This window comes from Microtus ochrogaster, linkage group LG3 (genome assembly GCF_000317375.1).
Source record: "Microtus ochrogaster isolate Prairie Vole_2 linkage group LG3, MicOch1.0, whole genome shotgun sequence".
NCBI lineage: Eukaryota > Metazoa > Chordata > Mammalia > Rodentia > Cricetidae > Microtus > Microtus ochrogaster.
Window position 1 is genome coordinate 24,735,616 of NC_022029.1, and position 20,133 is coordinate 24,755,748.

At 46.3% G+C, this 20,133-nt stretch overlaps 1 protein-coding gene across 1 annotated transcript in view; it reads right to left on the bottom strand.

The window, feature by feature from the left end:
* Allc (allantoicase) overlaps window positions 1-20,133 on the bottom strand; it is a 28,735-nt gene that overhangs the window by 3,088 nt on the left and 5,514 nt on the right. The window contains exons 2-10 of the mRNA XM_013351325.1: window positions 19,616-19,666; window positions 15,547-15,634; window positions 14,145-14,270; window positions 12,967-13,046; window positions 11,340-11,472; window positions 5,236-5,391; window positions 4,792-4,865; window positions 2,870-2,978; window positions 222-346 (exon numbers count right to left, since the gene is read on the bottom strand). Coding sequence (XP_013206779.1) covers window positions 222-346; window positions 2,870-2,978; window positions 4,792-4,865; window positions 5,236-5,391; window positions 11,340-11,472; window positions 12,967-13,046; window positions 14,145-14,270; window positions 15,547-15,634; window positions 19,616-19,666 — 942 coding nt within the window. The remainder of the gene's footprint in view (window positions 1-221; window positions 347-2,869; window positions 2,979-4,791; window positions 4,866-5,235; window positions 5,392-11,339; window positions 11,473-12,966; window positions 13,047-14,144; window positions 14,271-15,546; window positions 15,635-19,615; window positions 19,667-20,133) is intronic.

Below are 20,133 nucleotides of genomic sequence, written 5' to 3' on the forward strand. Positions count from 1 at the left end.
TAGGGGTGGAGCTCAGTGGTAGGGAGATGTGTAGGGGTGGAGCTCAGTGGTAGGGAGATGTGTAGGGGTGGAGCTCAGTGGTAGGGAGATGTGTAAGGATGGAGCTCAGTGATAGGGAGATGTGCAGGGGTGGAGCTCAGTGGTAGGGAGATGCATAGCAATTCAAGATCCCAGGTTCCTCCAGAGACTGAGAGTCAGTCCTCAAATTGTACCCCACGAACCTTGGTGACAGGAAGCAGTGGCTTCCACTTATGGGCTGGGAGGATCCATTGTTTCCTGACCATGTCTTCCTCTTCCTGCGTGGTCAGGACGCACCCATCCACTTGGCAACTGTCAGGAGAATTGCCTGTTGGAGCAAACAGAGACATGGGAACTGTTTCCTTCGGCATAGCTCAGCTTCTAGGATACAGATAAATTAATCAGATCCAAATCCAGAAACGGGCTGGGAAGGCAGTTCTGCAGTAGAACACTTCCTGGCATGGATGAGGCCCCAAGTTCGATTCCCAGCCCCACAACACAACAAAACTCAAGAACAAGCCAGAGTTCTCTCTAAGCAAGAGGTATAGTGTAAGAGAAAGGAAAGAACAGAGTTGAACCGCTTTGTGGAATGCAGAAGTTAGTTGTGCAGTTCCTAGGAATGAGAAACAGCCAGCCATGTCTTAGTTGGAGGCATCCATACCTTGAAAGTTGGATGGTCTTGATAAGCATCACAGACTGCAAACTAAATTGCTTGCTTACTGCTACATAGCACCTCTGAAATCATGATGGACCTGGGAAGTACTTGCCTTACAATGTCACTTTGTAATGTGCTGTGGGACAATGGTCTGTATCCTGTCACTTGTATTTTAAATAAATGCTGATTGGCCAGTAGCCAGGCAGGAAGTAGAGGTGGGGCAATGAGAATTCTGGCAAGAGGAAAGTTTCAGTCTGCAGTTGTGACCCAGGTGCAGAGAATGCAAGATGTGACTGCCTCGCTGAAAAAGGTTGCAAGCCACGTGGCTAACACAAGAATTATGGGCTAATATAAGTCGTAAGAGTCGAAAAATTCAAAGGAAAAAAAAAAAGAAGAAGCCTGAGATACTAGGCCAATCAGTTTATAATTAATGTAGACCTCTGTGTTATTTCTTTGGGACTTAACAACTGCAGGGACTGGGTGGGACAGAAACCTCAGCCAACAGTAAAGTGACAATACAAAGAAATCCTGGGGCTGGAGAGGTGGCTTGGGAGTTAGGAGAGCTTCATAACAGCATTTATCTCCAGCTCCAGGGGATCTGACCCCCATCTAAGCTTTGTGGTTACCTACACAGTCACAGCTACACATACAAATAAGAGTCAATAAATCTTCCAAGTGAAGAAAAAGACAAAGAGGAGGAGCGGAAGTTATAATCACAAGCTACACTAGTGGGTGCTGAGCCCTGCCCAACGTTCTGTGCCCCCAGGATTGCTAAGGAGTCTCCGGGTGAAAGAATACAGCCTTGATACTCTCTTCTCTTTGGAACTGCACAGAACCACAGGCAAGGGTCAGAGGCCCTAGGGGAAGGGTCACATGATCTTGTGAGGCATATTCCAAGGCAGAGAGATTCAGAACCCTAGCAGAAGCCCCTCACTGCCTGCGTGCCTCATTAATGTTCATCTCCTGAGATAAACATGTGTGTCTTGCATGTGAGTCATGGGTGAACGCAGGGAGAACACAAGGAGACTATCAGAGCTGCCAAGCCTGCCCCTGACATGTCCATACATGTGTGTTTACTAACCTGTGCATCCTTGATCCAACTGAACATAACTTATTATACTATTGCTATCAGAGATATTGTCATGCTCCCTCCCTCCTGAGTCTCACACAGTGTCCCCGAAAGATGCCAAGGGTTCGGAAGCCTATTTTTATGACCTTTTTGGAGCACTGGTTAACAGGGCTTATTGTTTGTTGCCTTTGGCTAAACTCCTCATGAAAACAGGCTATCCCATACCAGTCATGAAGAGAACTGGCACTAAAGATGCCATTAAACTTCAAGCATATGCAAAAGAGCTGGCATATCAGCTGCCCCTTAGGATAAGCTTCGCAATCTCCAATGAGGTCTTTCCATGTAGCACCAACCTCTGGCCCCCATACAACTGCACGCACACACACACGCACACACATGCACTTGCGCACATACACACACACCACAGGCTAAATAAATAAACTACAGTCAGTCAAAAGGGAGTTAAAAATATCAAAGTTTTGAAAATACCCACTAAGGAACCTGACCTTATTCTATTATTGAACCTTCATGTAATCAATATTAAAAATCATGACGTGGAAGTCATCCAAAACACTAACCATTCAAAATATGAATATAAACTGTCACCATCTGTTACAAAAACAGCTAAACAATCATGATATGCCCAATCCAATCCTTTGATCACCTAACAGACACTTCTGTAACATCTTCCGTTTTCTTAATATAGTGGCAACATAAATATTTCATAAGAAACCAAGTACAGACTAACCCGGCTGCTGTCCAGATTCTTTTTATTACTGGATCCCCTATCCGTCTTTCTCACAAGCTCTTTGCACCTTCCAAGGGGAGCCTGCCTCACAGTCACCTGGAATCTCGTGTGGGTCACCGGCTTCTCTCTCTCTATGTTACTGGTCCACAGCCTGGAGAGTGGAGACAAGCTCTGTCCTAGAGCTGCTAGCTCTCCTTTGCGTGGCTTTCAATAAGATGAGCCAACCAGCCAACTAGGACTTCTCAAGAGACACTGGGTGACAGAATTAGAGTGATCCTCCCAAAGCTGCATGGCTAAATGGAAAGACCAGCAGCTCAGCGGACTCCCACAGGCCCTGTAGAGCAGACACACCAGCCGTAGGGGTCTGCCTGAGGCTTACCTATATAGTATCTGGTATCAATTTCAATTTGAGTGATGACTCCAGGATGTGCCAGTCGGAACACTGCCCACTCACTACCGGGAATCTGGAGAAGGCCGTTCTCATCACTCTGGAATTCAAAATAAACAAATCATAAGTCAACTTGGATTCAAGACAGCCAACCTAAACACCAGCAGGAGGAGCTGACATCTCATACGGTGCTTACTGCAAGCAAACCAAGTGTGGTGCCGTAGTACACATCAGTAATCTCAGCACTGGAGAGAAAGAACCCGGAAGGTCAGGAGTTCAAGGTCAGCCTGGCTACCTGAGACCCAATCAACACACACGCATACACACATATACACAAACACACACACACACACACACACACACACGGTACAATTTCTGTTAGTAATAAGTTCATGAAGAGGACTCCAGACACAAAGATGCTGATCTACTTAGACCGTGGGTCCTCTAAACTGTCTGACCTTCCAAAGCAAGGGCTTTCCTAGTTATCACCTATTCTGAAGATGATTAGCCTCCAAGCCTTGCTTTTCCAGAAGGAGGGGTCTGTTTGTAGCAGGAAGGACTGGTGGCAGGAAATCAGATCCCAGAGACAGGAGCAGTTGTAAGTTTTCAATGGGGTCCACAAACAATATGGGTTTTGGTTCGGTTGGATAGAGATTTGATTGAACTGTTGAATTGACTCTAATGTCCTCTATGGGTCACAGGCTCACTTAGCCCATCTCACCCGAGGGAACGTGGACCTTAGATATTATGAAACCAATGTTTCCTCCAGGTTTTCTAACAGATTCACCCATCTCTTGTATCTTTAATCTGTAGATTCTCGGGGTCCAGCAAGATGACGTGGGAGATGAAGACGCTACCAGGCCTGAGTTCAATTCCCCCAGAGCTACATGGTGGAGGGAGGAAGCCTATGTTAACAATTAATGTTTAATTAGTAATTAATTAATTATTAATTAAAAAGAGAAAGTGAACTTTAGATTTTTTTTTCTTTCTTTAGTAAATAAATGGAACATTAAAAAAATTTTTTTGACTAGAACAGCCAACAAGGCATGTTTAGTCTTCTGGTAAAATTTAGTGTAATACCACACCAGGTAGAATAGTGGAAATACAGTAGGAAATTTGAAAAGTAGAAAATAGTAATAAAAACGTAGATCATGGAATAGCGGTTTGCTGGTTTGCTTTGGAGTGTTCTGTCAGCTTGTGTTCTGAAACACGAGGTCTTACATAGCCCAGGATAGCCTAGAACTCCATATGACTTCCCTGGTTCTGTTTCTGTTGCTATAACATTTTGAGCAATACAAAGGAAGAGGACAGGGTATAGTGGGCTGACAATCCCAAGTCATCATCTCTCATCTCAGGAAGTCAAGGGAAGGGGACAGAGTATAGGGGGCTGGCAACCCCAAGTCAGCATCCATCACCTGGGGAAGTCAAGGCAGAAGCTCCATCAGGTAGCCACATCACATCCATCCACAGTCAACAGCAGAGAGAAACAAAAGCAGCCATGCTGTCTACTTGTTCAGTGTTCTACCCTTCTCTACTCTTATAGGACCCAGGGACCCAAACCAGGGAATGGTGCTACCCACACATTCTGGGTCCTCCTCCATCAATTAATAATCAAGACAGGCACCCCACAGACATGCCCACTGGCCAATCTGGTCTGGACAAGATTCTCTTCTCAACTGATTCTAGGTTGCATCAAATTGTCAGTTAAAACCAGTACCAAAAGTAACCAAGGCTAGCTTTGAACTCCTGATCCTCCTGCCTCTACCTCCCCAGTGCTGGGATTACAGACAAGCACATTACACCCGGCTCAAGAGAATCCATAAAGAAGTGCATTTTTCCTCGATGTAAATTGAAAAAAGTATTTTTAAGCATTTTCTAGAAAAACTCAAAACTACCGTTGTTGCTAGTCTTACTTCTAACACGGGGGGTCTGTCCAGCCTCCTGGCTGTTTCCCAGCCATCTGCCATGGACTTGGGCTGGCCGACACCTACAAGAAATAGCTGGGGTTACTGGAATAATCATTGATTTAATTTGAATGTGGGAATGGATTTGCTGTCATTAAATTTCACATCCCATAATCCTAAGTATCACTACATAAGTTAATTTCAATAGCATTGATATTTCAGTGAATTCACAGCCGTGGGATTGACTGATTTTTTTTTTCTTTAGAGCAACTACTTAGGCAAAAATTAAGAAGGATCATGACTCTCGCTGACACACCCCATATGAAGAAGACATCTAGTTATGCCCATTCTCTGCGAGAGTCCCCACCCCCACCCTGGGCATCATTCTGGCCATGCCCAGCTTGCAAGGCACAGTCTTCGACACGGAAGCTGGCGTCTGGGTTGCCCTCTCACCTATCATATTATTTGGATGTCCAAAGTGTGCGTTACTAAATCCTACACAGACTCCCCCAAAAGCAATGGCCACCAGGTCTACAGGTTCCTTGGAGTCCGAAGAAGTCCAGTCCCTCTGTCCAGTACCGTATACTCGGAGGCGTGCGATGCCACCATCTGAGGAGGAAAGGTGCCTGCGTTAGCTGGGAGAAGCTGGGGTGTCGTGTTCCCTGGGGCCTGCTAGCCTTTGCCCACCTCTTTTCCTACTAGCTTTACAACCCAATAAGCCCACTGCCCAGGTCCCTGCAGCAGACACTGCCCTGCACCTAAGCAGCCTTTCCAGTTCTCCAATACTATTTGTCATTCTTGGCCCTCAGGCACCACAGTTCCAAAAAATGCCTTCACTCGCCTTCTGCACGCTTTTCCTGCCAATCGACTCACCAGGGGAATGTTATCGTGTCTCCCTTTTCCTTCACTCTTATTGCCCTAGTCTTAGCCTGAAGTTGCTTTTTTGTTTTGTGTTCATGGTTTGAGTCAATGCTAACATTGATGCCACAGACACAGAGACTGAAATCCCTGGAGGGCACATGAGATACAGAGTATGTCGCATCCATGAGGTTCCCAGCATGTGCAGAGTGCCAGCTTCCTTAAGAAACTGGTCCAGTAAAATCAAAATCAACTGGATATTTGCCATCATGGGCTTGGGGGAAGAAGCGCAGGTGGCTCAGCAGTTAAGAGCACTCGATGTTCTAGCAAACAACAGGAGCTCAGTTCCCAGGATTCTCACTGAGTGGCTCACACCCACCTACCTGTAGCTCCAGCTCCAGAGGATGCAGCGCCCTCTTCTGGCCTCCATGGGCACTTGCACACATTTATGCAAACACACACACACACCACACATACAAAGAAAATTCTTTTTTTTTTTTTTATGTTTGGTGTCAGAAGCAAGCACCGCAGTCTCCAGCATTGCCCTGCTGTGCAACCAGGACATGATGCAATGATCCTCTGAAAACCCACTAGCTGCTGAGAAGCACAGTCTGACACAGGCAAGCATGGGAGCGAATGGCTACTCAGACCCATTCGGTCCCTGATCATCACAAGTGGGCCTTCTCCTTTGCCTGGATGTGTTTTTTTCTGGGTAACAGAAGTCAAACAGCCTTTGCAAAAAAAAAAAAAAAAAAAAAAAAAAACTCATATCATTTGACTACACACTGAATCTGAACCCCACGTATTTTGACATTGGAAAAGAATTGGTGCCCGACGTAGAGCCATGTGCCATGTGCCTTTAATTCCAGCTCTCAGGAGAAAGAGGCAGGTGGATCTCTGAGTTTGAGGCCTTCCTGGTCTACAGAATGGGTTCCAGGATAGCCAGGGCAACACAGAGAACCCCTGTCTCATGGACCCCCTACCTGGTTTCATAATGCCTGTTATTAGCAAGCTGGTACTAAAAACACACCTCCAGGTCTTTGCTGTGAGGGTGTCTTCCTCCACACCACAACCACCAGAAATACGTGGTACTTACAGAAAGGACCAAGAGATCCACAGCCAGCATGTGTGGGAGGGACTCTACTGCCCTGGTCCTCAGAGAAGCCCTTGTCAATGGTGCAGGTGGGACATGGCAAATCCCTGGTCCTCGGGGCATGCCGCAAATATGGCTACAGGTAAGTAAGGCCACTACAACTTAGTAACAAAACAGCAATAGTATAGAAGCCATAACCCACACAATCTTTGCCATAGATAAAGGAAAAACGTTTGACAAAAATCTGATACTATTTCACGATGATGACACTCAGCAACACGGGGATCTTGGGAACTTTCGTAGCCTGGTGGAGGAGACGTATGAAGACCCACGGGGCACCGCAGAGATCAGACATGGGTGTTGACTCTTGGCACTGTCATTCAGTGCTACACAAGGAGCCTAGCCAGGGGCAATGATGATAGAAGTTGAAAGGGGTGAGACCCAACTGGAAAGGAAGAAGTAAAACTGTATAGTCACAGATGACATATCTTGTACATAGAAGTGTTTTGGTTTCTGTCGTTGTTATTGTTGCTGCTTCTCGAGACAGGGTTTCTCTGTATAACCACTCTGACTGTCCTAGAACTCGTTCTCTAGGCCAGACTGGGCTTGAACTCACAAATGTCTGGCTGCCTCTGCCTCCCCAGGACTGGGATTAAAGCTGTGAGCTACACAGAAGATTTTAATTGCTCTATTTAACATTAATATACCATTTCCTTAGGAAACACAATGAACACCTTACACTCTATAATTATGAACCATTGTCGGCAGAAGTTAAAGGAGATTTGAAGTAGCGGGCAAGGCTACTACCTTCTTGGGTTGAGAGCTCAATGATAAAACGGTAATAGTACTAGATTGATGGATCTACAGGCCCCACATCATCTCACTCAGAATTTACATGTCCTTATGGAAGTTTCTAAGATAAATCTAGAGGATATCATGAAAAAAAAATCAAGCTGAGCTAGCAAGGTAGCCCAACAGGCAAAGGAGCTTTCTGAAGAAGCATGATGACCCAAGTTTAGTCTACAGAACCCATGCAAAGGGGGAGAGGGTAAGAAATGCCACAAAAGTCATCCTCTGACCTCCACACAAGAGTGGCAGCATGTGTACCCTCCCACAAACACTATGCCCATGCATGTACACCATGATGATTTAATTGATTATCTTTTAAGACTCATTTTGTAGGCATCACAATATCTGACCTCAAATTATGCTACAGAACCATAGTAACAAAAACAGATGTGCAGGCCACTGGAAAGAAGACCTGGAAGTAAATTCAGTTACAACCACTTGATTTTGACAAAAAAATTTCAAAAGCAAAAAAAGTTTTTTTTTAAAAAAAAAAGCATACATCTTTAGTAAGTGGAGCAGGAAACCCTAGATATCCACATGTAGAAAAATGAAATTATCTCTGTGTCTCTTGACACAAACAAAAATCAATTTTAAATAGACCAAAGGCACACCGATAGAAGACCTGAAACTATTAGGGGAGAGTATTTCACAGTATGGCCATGGTGATGAGTTTCTTAAAGGGGCTCCATTGACACAAGAAACAACCCCTAGAACTGACAAACGGAATCCACATGCAATTAAAAGGCTTCTCATAACCAAGGAAACAATCACAAGAAGACAGTTTACAGACTAGAGGGAAAGATCAACCATACATCAGACGGGAGATCAATGTCTAGAATATACAAAGAAAAAAAATGAATGAATAAAACCAAACCATCCGGTCAATAAATGGGCTGAACTGAAGAGACAGCTCTTAATATCTGGAGTGTTTGTCATCCTCAACTATCAGAGGAACGCAAATTAAGATTGTTTTGAGATCCCATCTTACCCCCGGTCAGATTGTCTAACAACAAGAAAATAAATGATAGACAGAGGCAGTTTTCTAAAGAAAATATGTCAGTGGGACAACAAACACAAAGAAAGTTACCATCATTGGTCACCAAGGAAGTACAAATCAAAAAAGGAAGAGGACAGTACTTCCCACAAAAGGAAGACTGCACTTCACACCCTCGGGGTGACTTTGACAAATAAGATGCCCAGCACTGGGGGGGAACTGAAGGAGTCAAATGCCTCCTCATGTATGGTTGCCATTTGAAAAATATATAGAATCTCTCAAATCCTCAAACACAGAGTTACCAAATGACCCAGAAATGTCAATCTTAAGTATATAATAAAGGCAGATGGAAATATACACATACAAAAACTATGCTATAAGCTTGGGTTGGTTGGAGAGATGACTCAGTGGCTAAGAGTCTGGCTGCTCTTCCAGAGAACATGGGTTTGGTTCCCAGCACCCACACAGTGGCTCACAACCATCTATAACTCTAGTTCCAGAGGATCTGATGGCTTTGTCTGGCTTCCATAGGCACACAAGACATACAAGTAGGCAAAACGCTCACATACATAAAATAAAATATTTTAAAATTCTGTAAGTGAACATTAACAGCATTGTTCATTATACCCAGCAGGTAGAAACAAATGTGTACCAACCAATAAACAGATATAGAAATGTGCTCTAACCATAAACTAGAATGTCATTTGGCAAAAGAGGAATGAAGCACCCATGCCTGGCACAACCAAAATGAGTCTTGAAAGAATCATGCTAAGTAAGAGAAGCTAGAGAAAAAAATGACCAGTAATGATGTGGATTCCCCTCTGAATGCCGTGAATATGTTTTATTACCATTGGTTCATAAAGAAACTGCTTTGGCCTATGGCAGGGCAGAATATAGCCAGGCTGGAAGAGATATAGAGACAAAGTAGGTGGAGTCGAGGAGACGCCACGTAGCTGCCAAAGAAGCAAGAGGTAACAAACTATGAACCTTGTGGTAAAATACAAAATAATGGATATAAGATATAAGAGATAGCTAGAAATATGCCTGAGTTGTTGGCCAAACAGTGTTGTAATTAATATAGTCTCTGTATAATTATTCAGGTCTGGGCAGCCAGAAAATGAGCTAGCAGACTCCTTTTACATAGTAAAATATGATTCTAGGGGCTGGAGAGATGGATCCGTGGTTAAGAGCACTGACTACTCTTCCAGAGGACCCAGGTTCAAATCCCAACACCCACATGGCAGCTCACAACTGTCTAAATCCAGTTCCAGGAAATCCCCCATCAAACATGATTGCAGACAAAGCATCAATGAACATAAAATAAAAGTGATACTTTTTAAAAACATGATTCTGTTGCTTTGAGGTGTAAAACAGTCAAATCCCTTAATACAAAGAGTAGATGGATGTATAGGACTAGGGACAGTGAGCGGCACTTGCTAGAGAAACAACACAGAACCCTGTGTATGCTAGCCAAGTATTCTGCCACTGGGCTACAGATGCACTGGGCTCAAGTCATCATGTTTCTCTCAGAGTTAATAAAATGTCCTAACATTAACTGTGTTGCATGTGTCTGTCCCTATATTTCAGCTGTAGACTTCAAACCAGCAACTCCTGTGATTACAACAATGTTGCACTAAAGCTCCTACATAAGAAAAACATAAAATAGGGACTAGAGAGATGGATTAGTGATTAAGAGCCCTTGCTGCTCTTTCAGGGGACCAGAGGTCAGTTCTCAGCACACACACAGGAGATTACAACTGCCTGGACCTCCAGCTCCAAGGGGTCTTCTGAACCCTTCTTCTGAGCCCTTCAGGTACCTTACTCACATATATACATGCATACAGAGATACATACACTACACACGTATGTAAATAAGAAATTAAAATGGAATTATGTGTGTATGCTATCTCAACTGTTAACACACGTGTGAAATAAAAATCAGCAGGAAACATGGAAGCCCAGCACAACTCAGTCCCAACACACCTTAACTTCACACATTTTTTATTGGTTTTTCAAAAATGGGTTTCTCTGTAACTTTGGAGCCTGTCCTGGAACTCACTCTGTAGACCAGGCTGATCTCAAACTCACAGAAATCCACCTGCCTCTGCCTCCCGAGTGCTGGGACTAAAGCGTGTGTCACCACCACCTGACTAAACAGATGCATTTTCCTTAAATACCCATTGGTGAGCGAGTATCAATTTCTTCCCCTCTCCCCTCGACCAAGCCTTTACCTTTATTTTAAAAAGTTGTGTATTTATTTCGCTTTCTGACTCTGTGCTTGTTCTTCAACGCACTTTCAAAACAGTTTTCTGCTTCTCAATAAGGAAAGCCCCTGTCATGGACACCCTTGGCACACATGGAACCACCATAGGCCCTGCTGACATGCTTCTTTGTCTTAGACAGTCCTACGGCACAAACCCCTCACAGTCCACCTAGGCACACACCACATGTAGATTTAGATACTTTCCTAGCCTTCTTGGTATAAAGGTAAACAATCCTGTTGCCAGGGGTTCGAGACAGCCATGTTGTGGAAAAGCCTAGGACAGTATGTCAAATGCTGGACCATTGTGAGTGTCTCTAAGCCTCCCTCCCCCCCCCCCCCCCCGCCCCGAGCATCAATTTCCTGACGCACAAGATAAATCATAATCCTAGAATATACCAAGCTCAAATTACCAGGAAAAGATGACTTATTTTGTGTTTCATAAACATGACGAGGTAAGATGAAAAGTCCACACATCTGTCGAAGGTCCCTGCCATACGTACCTGGGAAGATGTTGAGTCTTATGTGAGTCCATCTCTGCTGCGAATTGACAAAAAAATAGTTGTGGCTGGAGTCAGGGTCTCCTGGCTTAAGCTCCGACATGGGAACCAGGTGATCCCAGGAGTCCGAATTTAGCTATTAATAAATACAGAAACATCGGCAATGGCTCTTGAGAACAATACACTCTCACTCTATGCAACAATTAGGGGAGGAGATTATAACAGTTGCTGAATGGCATATGCTTTAATGATAAACATCATCAACTCCAGTTAGGGGTTTTTCCCCATACCAATTACAACTAGGTGATGGGATCTTATAAACAGATAAGCTTTCAAGCTTTTAAACATCTTTTTTTTTTTAATTTTCGAGACTGGGTTTCTCTGTAGTTTTTGGTGCCTTGTTAGAGCCCGTGTGGCTCCAACACAGGAAACTATCTTCCCTAACTGGACTGGTACGGAGCCGCAAGGAATAATCAGACACAGCTTACACAGTCATCACAGAAGGGCATCTCAGGGTCCTTTCTCCCGACGATTCTCCGCGTTTATTATCCAAACAGCTTATATAGCAACACATAAATTGAGCGGGAAAATACATTAGACTCTCTCCTAGGTAACCAGGTGAATGCCTTTTGTCACATCCACATCTACCTGCATGCTAGCTGTCACATAGGCCTGAATTAGCATCTTTTTTTTTTGGTTTTTCGAGACAGGGTTTCTCTGTGGTTTTGGAGCCTGTCCTGGAACTAGCTCTTGTAGACCAGGCTGGTCTCAAACTCACAGAGATCCGCCTGCCTCTGCCTCCCGAGTGCTGGTTGAATTAGCATCTTTGTAAGATATCCTCCAAATTACAAAGAAAGGAGCAACAACTTCCCGACCTTTTGTTAGGAAGAGACAGCTTGTCTGCAGAACTACGTGACCACCTTGGATGGGGCCTATGGCTTTGGCGCCTGGCTGCCACACCATACAGAAATATGGGCCTACAGTGCCTGTCCTGGAACTAGCTCTTGTAGACCAGGCTGGCCTCGAACTCACAGAGCTCCGCCTGCCTCTGCCTCCCGAGTGCTGGAATTAAAGGAGTGTGCCACCACCACCACCCGGCAAACATCTCTTTCTTGATTCTTAAAAGAAAGCAGAATGGTGATGCAGGCACGCGGCTAAAACCCAGGGCGGAGGAGATGGTGCACTGAGCCTTTCTCGGAAAGCTGGCTTGTCCACAGTTCCCCACCCACCACAGATCAGCACATCTGTGACAGCACGAATTAATAACTAAACACACTTAGCACAATGACGGTGCCAAGCCCAAGCCCCATTTGCTTAGCTCGCTATGTTCATCAAAAGTTACTTCGTCAAGTCAAGTCACAGCGGGAGGTAATGTTAAGGGTTTCCTAGTAGGGCCAGCAGCAGTGTGCAGGCGCAGGCAGGGCCCATTGACCCATCAAGGCTGTGGACAGCCGGGCCATTCTCCCATGCAGAGGGGAATGGACCACTGAGGAAACTTCTCTCCTGCCACTCTGTGTAGGGAAGGACAAGGGGTCTGGGATGCCTGGTGGCACATCCCAGGCAATGGCCTCACCCAGTCAGGCCTGCAATGGTCTCTTTGCAGTTCTGGCACACAGAACCAGCGTCTTACCTCACTAATGGCTTCAAACTCCTCAGGTGTCGCTGCAGCTCCTGTCTTTGCTTCTCTTGGTGGGATGGCTGGCACATTTTCTGAATTCGAAACAAACACACAGGATCGGGGTTGAGAAACAAAGGGAACGCACTGTCTCAGGAGGTCTGTGGCAATTTCCATCTTCCCAACAGCCCTAAGGACGTCTTTGCTTTTGTGACAGAACCGCGGATTAGAGTCTAGCATGCCAACGGGAGCTGCTCACTGTATCTTTGCCAGCTTATTTCAGAGGAGAGTAGAATACATTGGTCTTGCATCTGCTCATCATTTCACGTTAGGCCACACTCCATAGATGGATCACTTTTTTTTCCTTTTTGAGTTCAGAATATGGCAAGGTTAGTTCCAGAAGCTCTGCCATTCCCCAGCATCTGCCTCGGACTCAGAATTGGCCAGCTCAGAAACAGCAGTGTCCACAGACAGTTAAAGCAATTCTCATGAGTCCCACCTCTCAAACCATCATTAACTTCCCGGGAGGCTAGTCCCCTGAGGGTAAGGCCTACTGGCCTGTGCAGAGCCCGGCATGGCACTGTGCACACTGCACCGCTTTAGCATAGGTGTATCCAGTGACTCAGTTTATCCTCCCTAAAAATGCGTGTGTACTCACGTAGCTGTGTATTAACTAATTCAGTTGTGGATGACAGATTGTGGACATAAACTACGAAACCTGTACAAGCTACAGTACCCGGTGTTCCCAGAGGTAGAAAGGGTTCCCTGCCTAAGAACCCCAGAACCCCTGCACCACAGAGACTCTCTCTTATACAGCTGGAAGCAGGCTGGAGCTCACAGTCTGCAGTTATCTCTGTCTCAGCTGACCCATCTGATCCCATAGCCCACTGCTCCCACCTTCCCCGGAAACCAGTTCGGCAAATGCCCCCACCCACCAGGAGAACACAAGGATATGCCTCTGCACACCTGAGTGCTGTGTAGGTGACGGTCACCATATTGGGCCAACAGACACAGTTAAGCCGCACATCAAAATCCCCGGGGCAGCCCATGCTACCTCTCATTCTTGGGCTCCGTGGCAGCCCGGCAACCTCAGAACTCTGACACATTTGCTTCTTACAGCAAGATTAGCATCAAACTGAGTCAGAGGAGCCCCCATCCCAGGCTTCTCTCTGGAGACAGTGGCTCCTACATACCTTCATTCAAGTTTGCTGCTTGAATTGACATACGAGGAGCATAGCTCCCAGAGAAGTAAGAAATGTCCACGTCGACACCACGGATAATGCCCTGTATCCCCAGCTGGATGACACACCAGTCGTGACCTGTACAACAGGACCACAAGGATAGCCTGTGATGTTCCATGGAGGAGTATAAGAGTACCGAGAGGTACTGTGGGGTGAGGGGCGGTAAAGAGAGCACCTGTGAAGTCCCATGGGGGATGAGGTCCCACGAGGGATGAGGATAGCACTCTTGAAGTGCCATGGGGGGATGAGGAGAGCACCCTTGAAGTCCCATAGGGGATGAGAACATCCATGAGTTCCCATAGGGGATGAAGAGAGCACCCATGACATCCCATAGGAGATGAGGAAAGCACCCTTGAGGTCCCATGGGGGAATGACAGCAGCTCTGAGGCCCCATCTTCCACCACAGAAGCACACGTTCAGGGTGATTCTCACGTGGCCACCAAAGACCACCATGACCCTCAGGATCCTCAATTCTAACCAACAGATGTACTGGCCTTTGATTCAGAGACACCAACTCAGTTTCCAAGCCCATCCTTTCCTATTACTGTGCTGGGAAAATCGCAGGCTCTCTCTAAGGCTCCTTTCTTTAAGTTAGGGAAGACGTTGATTACTGACCACTTCCATACGTTTATTGTAGCATAGAACCCACCAGCCCGGATCTTCTACAGACTCACTCTCTACTGTTTCCGAGGTCCCTGCAGCCTCCATTCCACCCATGGCCCAGTTTGCTTACATGTGCCTACCAAGCCTCAAGACACCGGTCTGACAGCCCTCCAGAGTCTCAGGTAGTCCAGGTTTAAGCTAGCTAGACATCCAAGAATTAATTACCTTGAGCTCCTGATCGTCTTGCCTCCACCCCCAGAGCTAGGATTATAGGATGGTTTAAGTGATGCTAGGATCAAGTCCAGAGCTTCCTGAATGCCAGGCATGATCGTTTGAACAGGTAGTATCTCCTATAGGCTCTGGCATTAGAATGTTTGGATCCCAGTTGGCAGTGATATTTGGGAAGGCTTAGGAGGTGGGACCTTGCTAGAGGAATGTGACTGAAGGGGGCTTTGAGGGTTTGAAATTATTTCCATTTCACTCTGCTGTGGGCATGCTGTTCAAGACGTGATCTCTCAGTTTCTTGCTCCTGCCACTGGGTGCCTCTGCTGTCATGTCTCCCCCGCCACCATGGACTCTAGCTTTCTGAAACTGTAAGCCCAAATAAACTCTTTGTCTATAAGCTGCCTTGGTCATATAACACTTTATAAGTAGCCAAGCTCTCTACCAGCTGAACCTCACCCCAAGCTGCAAACAGCCACCATCTGTATGTAACCTTCACAGGGTGGATGTACAGTCACGCCCTCCTCACCTGGAATCCGTCTCCTCCTGGTCTCCCATCCATCCATCCATTTCCCAAACTCCGTGTATTCGTGTTCCTTAGAGCTTGGACTGTCACTCTAAGGAGATGCATGGGAGGTCATTAAGGTCCATGAAGAGCTGGGGTTGTCTGCCTGTCGGGCTATGTTGCAGAGAGACCAGGACGCACCAAGAGTGTCTGCCCCACCTGCATGCCCAGCTCTACCATCCAGACCAAGAGGTGCCCCCCATGTTTTGTAGCATCTGAGACTAGACCACAGAATCAACCCTTCTCAGCAACAGAGGAGACCACATGCAAGTCCCATGGATGCTGTTTCTCTGTCTCTGTCTCTCTCTCTATCTCTCTCTCTGCTGTGTTTAGGTGGGCACTGAACAAAATGGAAAAGGTCAGTCACACTCGCAAAGCACCACAGCGTGGGTCACCAGACCAGTTCACAGGAGAGCCCACTGGAAGTCTGGGGTCAGGAGAGACATTTGTGCTCTAGGTACTGTGCCACTGCCTGTGGGAAAGAAAGGACTCCTGGTGGCAACGATACCAGCTCGGGCTCTTAAAATGAACCGTTGAGTAATCTGCTTCATCCTTGAGAACAGGGATGACTGCAGAGCCTCAGTGGGGTATGAGGACATTGAGATGGTTCATGACCAACCCTAGGACAGCCTCTCTGTCTACTAGTCCCAGCCCAGAGCTTGGGGAGCAGGCTCACCCCCCCACCTCAGTTTCTCTCATCTGTCATAGGCAGGTGATATTAGTGCTTTTTCCCAACAAAGACCATTATGGACACTGAGACACGCCAAACTATATCAGAAGTGCCCGTGTTTGCTTAGAGATGTATAAATGCTGGCAATGCTTTTACTTTATTACAGACTGAGCATCCTTAAACTAATCATCTAGATCACTCCAAAATCCTCACACTCCAGGATGGTAGGAGGAAAAAGCACTATGTGAAAAGAGTGGCAATTGCATATTTAAAGAAAAGACCCTAGGCTGGTCCTGGGGTTCTCTCACAGCCCAGTGCCACCTCTACAATGAAGGACGCATAGTTAAATGAGATCCGCCCAAATGTGCATAGACAGGGGAAAAGGACAGTGACAGCCACTCAGCGGTGAAGAGGAAGGCCCGGGTCTGCGAGGGCCATGGGGGAAGAGTCTAGTTCCAGAACATCAGGTACTTAAGACTTTGAAACATACAAAGCATGTCATAGACTTACAGATGCAGAAGCTTTAAGGTATAAGATACTCCCGACTTTCCTGCTATGTACTGAATGTTCATGTCCCCAGATTTTTGTTGCAACCCCCGTCCATGAGACGGTGTGGCCATGTGGGGACTTGGGAGTGATTTGGTCACAAGGACAGAACATGTTATAGTTTTCATGTTAAACACGCCCCAAAGATCCAAGTAGTAAACAAAAGATTAACCCTCCGCTTTGCACATTGTGAGGCGGTGGAACTCAGAGGTGGAGTCTCAAGGGTCTTCTGAAGGTATTGGTGGAAGGTGTTCTTCAGAAGGTCCAGGCCCTTTCTCTTTTGTCCCTTGGTTGCCATCAGGTGAGCAGGCCTCCACTGCTCACTCCCACTGTGGTGTCCTATGCCACCACAAGCCCAAAGCAACAGGTCAGTGAGCCATTGGTGAGACCTTTGAAGTCACAGGGCAAAAATAACCTTCCCTCTTCAAAAGCTCATTCCTCTCTGGTTCTTGTTAAAGAATAAGAAGATGACTAGCAGAATCCCTCATGATGGGACTGGACCCTGTAAGAAGAACTGAGTGTTCTCTCTCTGCCTTGCCCCTGTAAGGACACAGGGAGGAACAGCCAAGTGCAGTGATTCTGCCGGCCTTGATGCTGGATGCCCGGCCTCCACGCTGTGGGAGCACGTGTCTGCTGTGTAAGTCTCTTGTGGGTGGTGCGCTCACATCCAACACTAACAAAAATCACTGCTCGGTAGGGTCCACTCCCCCAAGGGAGCTTGAGAAGTGGGCTGCAGCTGATGAGGGAATGGAGCCTCAGCTGTATTTCCAGCCTCTTTCTCTCCCTACCTCAAAAAGAAGAAAAACCTCACCAAGCATGATGGTGCACACCTATAACCCCGGCACTAAGGAGACTGAGGCAGGAGGATTGCCACAAACTTGAAGCCAACCTGGGCCATATAAAATCAATTCCAGGCCTGGGTTACAACAGAGATTTTCTGATTTTAAAAAAAAAATTAAATGTAAAATACATACCTCGTGTTTTTAAACGTGACTAGATTTGCACATGTGTGTTGAGGGCATTAATTGCATGTTCGTGGATACACTATAATTTAAAATCAAAGAAATAAGCCCCCATTCTCTCACCCTCCCACTTAAATCCACCTCCGGGACTTAGTACGGAACTGGCCTCTGCATGGCATCACACTCATGCGCAGGAACTCTCATGGACTGTGTCTGGAAGAACCAAGCTCCTGATCTAACTCCCTGACGATTTCCGTTTAGGCTGATGTTCTCCCACTTCCAATACCAGAGTGAATATTTTCTGTGTCGGTTTGCCCGGTGTGCAGACAGCACACATCTGAGTGAGTTAGGTCAGGACGTGCACCCTTAGCTCTCTCGGAGAGGCGCGCGCATCGTTGGATACCGGAACTCTGGCATTTGCTCACATGTGACATGGAACCTCCAGCCCTCGCTTTATTTTCTTTTTCTCCTGAGGAAAAAGTAAGTTGCTACATGGACAGCGCCTTCCGAGACAAGAGAGTCAGCTCGCGCTGAGCGCAGCCGGGTCCTGCCCTGACGGAGCAGCGTCTCTGGGAACCTCCGACCAAGGCTGAAGGGGCAATGCAGTGGTCCCCACTGACCGTGTACCACTGGGTTTCCCTTTCCACACCTGAGAGCCCTCGGGCCTGCGTGGGAGACAGACAGCAAGGCTCTCAGCACTGTCCGTTCTCTGTGTTTATCTGCTTAGGGGCTGCCTTTGTGTAAGAGTGCATTCGTGTGTGTAAAACAGACAGACAGAGGAATCTATCTATACACGTGTGCTTATCCATGTGAAGACTACACACATCTGTGTCTTTTTTTTTATCCCCATTTATATTTGGAAACAGGGTCTCTCAATGAACCAAGAGATCATGAGTTAATGAGACTGTCTGGCCAACAAGACCCAAGGACCCTCCAGTCTCCACTTCCCCAGAGCTGGGATTATAGGTGTATGCACCTCTGAACCTGGTTTCTTTGTGTGTTCTAGGGATCCTCTGAGGGTCCTCGACACTTACACAGCAAGAACCTTATCCACTGAGGTATATCCCAAGCCCTATCTGTTCACAGTTTAATTTTTATTTTTATTATTAATGAAGTGTGTGTGTGTGTGTGTGTGTGTGTGTGTGTGTGTGTGTGTGTGTAAATGTGGTAGAGTCATGCCATGGCATGTCTGTGGAGTCAGCAAATAGCTTTCAAGAGTTGGTTCTCTGGGGCTAGAGAGATGGCTCAGGGGTTAAGAGCATTGCCTGCTCTTCCAAAAGTCCTGAATTCAATTCCCAGCAAAAACATAGTGGCTCACAACCATCTGTAATGAGGTCTGGTGCCCTCTTCTGGCCTGGAGGCATACACACAGACAGAACATTGTATACATAATAAATAAATAAATTTTTAAAAAAAAGAGTTGGTTTCTCTGGTTCTACTGTGGGTTAAGGAGATTGAACTCAGGTCTTCAGGCCTGTGAAGCAAGCACTTTATATGCTTGAGTCATTTCCCCAGCCCCACTGGCCCCCTTTTTAACCAAGAATGCCCTACCTCAAATTCAAGATGGGTCCATTTTCTTCCAAGTCCGGGATATGGGATCCATGTTAGTTATGGGCATACTCAGTGACCTTGGTTTTTCTCCCTGGACAACCTGGCTCTCATATCCTCTCCTGGCTCTGCCTGGCTCTGTGTGTTCCCTGGGAGCTGGCATAGAATTGGGTACCTTTCCAGTGATCCTTCCTGCCCAGTACACAACACATGGCTCTGTCCCAGACATGCGCATAGGTTTCAGCGTACACAGCTGCAGAGCTCAGCTAAGCCAGTCACTCACCGTGCAGGACGCCTGTAGCCTTACCTTTATGAGGTTTTCTGCAGGAGCGAAAAAGTCATCTGTTGCAAATAAAACCTGGACAAAGAGAAGAAAGGAATCAACCTACCTCAATATTCAGCTATATCGCTCTTAGGCATATCCCCAAAGGATGCTCAATCATACCACAAGGACACTTGCTCAACCATGTTCATAGCTGCTTTATTCATAAGAGTCAGAACCTGGAAACAACCTAGATGCCCCTCAACTGAAGAATGGATTTTAAAAATGTGTTACATTTACAAAATGGAATATTACTCAGCTGTTAGAAACAAGGACACATCCGGGAAGTGGTGGCGCACTTCGGAGGCAGAGGCAGACAGGTCTCTATGAGTTCAAGGCCAGCCTGGTCTACAAGAGCTAGTTCCAGGACAGCTAGGGTTGTTACACAGAGAAACCCTGTCTCAAAAAAAACACAAAGTCTGTGGAAGTATTAAGTTCACTTGACCCATTTAGCACTTAAGAATACTTCTGGTAGCCGGGCGATGGTGGTGCACGCCTTTAAT